We start from the raw sequence: 4,578 nt of genomic DNA on the forward strand, positions 1-4,578 counted from the left end.
GAGCAGGCCCTTATCTGTTATCAGTCAGTTATCTGAGTTCAGAATCTCAGATCCACCTTTCGTCGACTTGCCGTCCCCACCATTACCAGTCCCCCCTCCCTCCCCCCCCCCACCCTGTATAATATCCAGGCTCAAAACTTGATGTCCAGCATTGACTAGATAAGATTTTCTGTCTATTCTGTATAAGCTTGGACATATTGACTTAGCCTATTAGCTGTAGATGAGTGTGTACAAATTTGGTATGCAAAGATACTCTGTACTAAGGTAACAAAGTTGTCCTAGGAGAATTAGGAATGTATGGCCCGGCTTGCTGAGTATGAACCAGGGCATTTCCTGCTGTGATGTTGTACAAGTTTCTCTACTGCTAGTGAGTGCATACAAGACGAGCTTTCAAGATGAGATCTACTTCTTTTCCAGATAGGTTATGCTCCGATAGCCTAAGATGTCCCTTTTTCAATTCGAGAAAGAAAGTCAAGTCTGTGGGACCTGACACATTTCCTTAGAAGAAGTCTCTCGGGTTGACGCTAAGCGGTACGCCATTTTTTCGTTGATGGTGCTTAGAGTATTACAGACTCACTCTCAACCACTATGGCTGAAGCTACAGGTTTCCAGCTTGTCTCTCGCAAGCAAAGCAAGCGCAAGAAGGACGAAGAAGTTGATACAAGCAACATTCTTTCCGAAAAGAGACGCTGTATACATTCAGCAAAGGTTCTTCAGAATGCCGACCCCCGAGCAAACAGCAACCGCTTCCAGCCTCTAGCTGATTCTTCAGACCATGAGTCATTGGACGTGGACCCGTCAGAGGTTCAGGAAGAGTCTACAGAGGAGTCAGGCAGTGAAAATTCTGCAGTAAACATGGTTCATTACATTTATTTCATTATATCTCTAACCTTTGTCTATTACTCAGGACCTTCTCGAACAACTTCCTCGCCTGGTTGGATCAAAAAAGAGCAAGAAAAGGACGAAGGTGAGCTTGCTATTCTTTTTTTTGTTATATAATCTTACATTACTGCCTGTAGAAGCGCCAAAACAGGCAGAAAGAAGGCACGGGTAATGCTAGTGGTGATGACAATGACGATGATGTCGTTGACATTACCCCTCAGGTGATAGCACAGCATAATAAAGTAAGTCTTTTCCTTTTATTCTTGTTTCCCTACCTTTCATCATTCTTCCAGGCTGTATCAAGGCCTATCCTTCTCTTTTTTATGCAGGTGGGATCCAATTCGAAAGGATTGCCCGGATTGCCGACAGACAAGCACTACAAATGCTATCATGGTAGCCATCATATCCTCACAATCACTAAGAAGATGAAGGGTGCAACAATCAGTATGTACTTGAATCTATGTAACATTATGTGTCTGATGATGTCACATCTTAATAGGCCTTGAGACATACTTGCACACCAAGGTTCCTGATATGTATGCATTGTTTTTGGCACTCAAAAGGCACAGTTCGACTCGTCCGCCTACTGATGAAGAAATTGCAATTGCCAATGGGTCAAACATTCCAACAGCTCAGCAGCTGAAGGAGTTGACAGATGGTATGAATTCTCATGATACTATCATGGCAGCTTTTGCACGCCAAGCAAAGGGAAAGCAGGTATGTATGATGTATCATGTGAAGGTTCATGACACCTTGCTTATGTAATCAAATAGGGTCCATGGGATCAGGCAAAGTTTGAGCACACTTTAGCTGAATGGATTGTCCACAATGATGAACCATTCACTGTTGTTGAGAGCAAGTATTTCCAGGCATTTGTTAGGCTTGTCCACCAGGATTCAAGCCTTCCGATCCCAACTGCAAAGACGATTCAGCTGTGCATTCTTAATATGAGACAAGACACCTTTCAGGAGACGAAGCAGCTCTTTAAAGTAAGCTTATATTAGATATCTTGTCTTCTATACTGATTACTCTTAGGGATTGACTTCAAAGATTGCATTGTCACTAGATGCTTGGACATCTAGTAATGGCTTTGCATTTCTTGCTGTTGTTGCTCATTACATTACTAATGAGTGGCAGTTAAGTATGCATCTTGCTTACATAATCAGACTTCGCCTTACTGACACAAATGTAGAGGAACGATTGATAGGTTTTGAAGAGATTATTGGGAGGCATACAGGTAAAAACTTAGGGGATATTGTCTGGGGGCTGCTAGAATCTTATGATATCCAAGAAAAGGTATGTTTCTATTCTCTTTGCGTATAAATCCTAACATTTTTATAGTTGGTTACTGTCATGTCTGATAATGCTTCCAACAATGACACGATGATGGAGACTATTGAGACACACATGACGGCTAAGGGGATCTTGTTCTCTGCTGAGGAGGCACATCTTAGGTGTATGCCTCATACTATTCACTTAGTGGCACTAAAGGTATGTCTTGTAAACTATATCATATTCTGAAACTAACTACTTATATGTAAGCTACTCAATGCAATTGGTGCTTTGAAGAGCACTAATTGTAGAACAAGCAACTATCAGGAGTCTGTTTCTGCTCCTCTGGATCCTGATTACGATAATTTGGAAGCTAGCCAGAATGATAACGTCAACAATACTCTCACAGATAGCAGCAATACATCATACTCAGTAAATGCTGTTGAAAGGGTATTGTAACACAATTCCTGGCCTATCCATTACTAATTACATGATTATAGTTGCGAAAGATTGTGTATACAGTCTGGTCATCTGCTCAGCAACAAAAAGCATGGCTTGCCAAGGCAGCAAAGTACAATAGTAATCCAGAGCAGCCAGGCATAGCTCTAATGCTCATCCTTGACGTTAAGACTTGCTGGTCCTCTATGCATCAAATGCTAAGTAAGTATAGCCTCTCTAATACCATAATCTGGAAGTGCTGGAAGTCTCTCACCCACGTCCTTCCAGATCGTGCTTATGTGTATAGACAAGCAATTCAAAGCTTTGTCCTCCTGCACGAAGACCTTCATCCACTTAAGCTAGATTTTGATGACTGGAAGCTTATCCAGTGTATCATAATGTGGCTTTGTGATTTCTGCCAGGCGACTACTTTCATGTCCTTGACAAAGGACTCAGCATTGTCTTCAGCATTTGGATGCTTTATTGAACTACAGGATAAGCTACGTCAATTCTTACAAACACTACTGCCAGATACTCCTACGTCACTTAAGTTGGGCCTGAAAAATGCCCATGGAGTTCTTGCAGAATATTTGTATAAGTTCACTACTTCACTGTACTATCTCTGGGCTGCTTGTAAGCGCTTCTTTCAAAATTGACAGTTAATTCACTAATATTATCCTATGTAGTACTTGATCCACGTATTTCTTACTCGAGGCTAAGAGAGGATGCAGGCAGTGATACTATACTACTTGATCTTATTGAATCAGCTCGAGCAGGACTTGAAGAACAGTTTGCAGCAGTGTATCCACCTCCTACAATGCAAGAGACACACACTCGACCAGAGCCTAAGGTTTTGGATGATGGTGACAATGCACTATCTCTGATGAAAGCAAAGCCATTTGCCTTTATGGCTCAGTATGTTGATGACAATAGCTACAAGCAGACAGACAAGCTCCTGGAATATTTCAACATGAAGCAGGAAAGGTCATGGGATGCTGGCAAGCCTGTCAAGTGGTGGTCAGCTTGTTGTGCTCAATTTCCTTGGTTGTCCTCCTTCACCCATGATATTCACTGTATCCCAGGTGTGTTTGTACTACTCTATACAATAAATATACTTACAGATGTTACAGGGTCAGCAGTTGTGGTTGAACGAATTTTTTCTGGTGGTTGTGATACTATTGCCTTGCACCAAGCAAGTTTACAGCCAGAAACAATTAGCAGCCTTATGCTGGTTAAGCAATGGCTAAAGAGTAAATAGTTACTGAATAATATGTGTTAGGCATCTATGTGTATGATTTCGTATACTGTACAGTGTCTTATGTTGTTTTGCTATGCAAAATAAGTGTTCTTCTGCCTTTTATGTACCTGCTGTATCCGTAATACACGTATACGCAACGTATACGTATGGTCTGTATCCGTATAGGATCTTGAGCTGAAAAATACAGTGCTGTATTATACGTCCCGTATCCGTATATGGTCCGTTTTATACGGCCTGTATCTGTATACAATACAGTACCAAGCCCTAGTCATTATATGCTCTCGATCTTCAGCCAGTGATTACATAAGCAAGTTAGGTATCAGTTGCCCAAGATAATCTAAGTATAATGTACATATTATATACTTATAGTATACTTTTATTAAGATAATAGGGATACAACAAGTGCTCTTACACTATTATATACATTAATATACCTTTTGCATAAATAATAAGATAACAATAGTTATTATTACATTATTATATTATAAATATAACTCTTTTTTTAAGATTATAATTTAAATGTAATACAAGCATAATACTTTAGGTTATCATACAAAGTTAGTATAATACATGTAATAGATTTTATTCATCCTTAGTACTTATGTAGTCTTTATATACATTAATATGTTTTATTTAAATGTTACAATTCATTTACAAACCTTACAATTACTTTACAATGTATATACAATACACATGTTACTTTACAAGGTCTATAAGAAATTACAAGA

The 4,578-nt window shown here is 39.6% G+C and overlaps 3 protein-coding genes across 3 annotated transcripts; all 3 read left to right on the top strand.

Annotated features, from left to right (window-relative positions):
• Nucleotides 1–588: 588 nt before the first annotated feature.
• On the top strand, nt 589–1,647 carry FOMMEDRAFT_25682 (uncharacterized protein; the record flags this gene model as incomplete). Its single annotated transcript, XM_007262588.1, has 6 exons — nt 589–708; nt 1,020–1,082; nt 1,212–1,326; nt 1,382–1,540; nt 1,571–1,599; nt 1,624–1,647. The coding sequence occupies 6 exons, from the start codon at nt 589–591 to the stop codon at nt 1,645–1,647; spliced, it is 510 nt and encodes a 169-aa protein (XP_007262650.1).
• Nucleotides 1,648–2,121: 474 nt separating this feature from the next.
• On the top strand, nt 2,122–2,786 carry FOMMEDRAFT_32870 (uncharacterized protein; the record flags this gene model as incomplete). The annotated part of the gene is made up of 4 exons (XM_007262589.1): nt 2,122–2,178; nt 2,224–2,373; nt 2,425–2,586; nt 2,655–2,786. Coding segments are annotated over 4 exons (501 nt in total), but the record flags the coding sequence as incomplete, so codon positions are not given.
• On the top strand, nt 2,760–3,850 carry FOMMEDRAFT_75886 (uncharacterized protein; the record flags this gene model as incomplete). Its single annotated transcript, XM_007262590.1, has 5 exons — nt 2,760–2,814; nt 2,881–3,225; nt 3,279–3,381; nt 3,526–3,674; nt 3,723–3,850. Coding segments are annotated over 5 exons (780 nt in total), but the record flags the coding sequence as incomplete, so codon positions are not given.
• Between the last annotated feature and the right edge of the window lie 728 nt (nt 3,851–4,578).

This window comes from Fomitiporia mediterranea (assembly GCF_000271605.1).
Source record: "Fomitiporia mediterranea MF3/22 unplaced genomic scaffold FOMMEscaffold_2, whole genome shotgun sequence".
In the NCBI taxonomy this organism is placed as follows: Eukaryota; Fungi; Basidiomycota; class Agaricomycetes; order Hymenochaetales; family Hymenochaetaceae; genus Fomitiporia; species Fomitiporia mediterranea.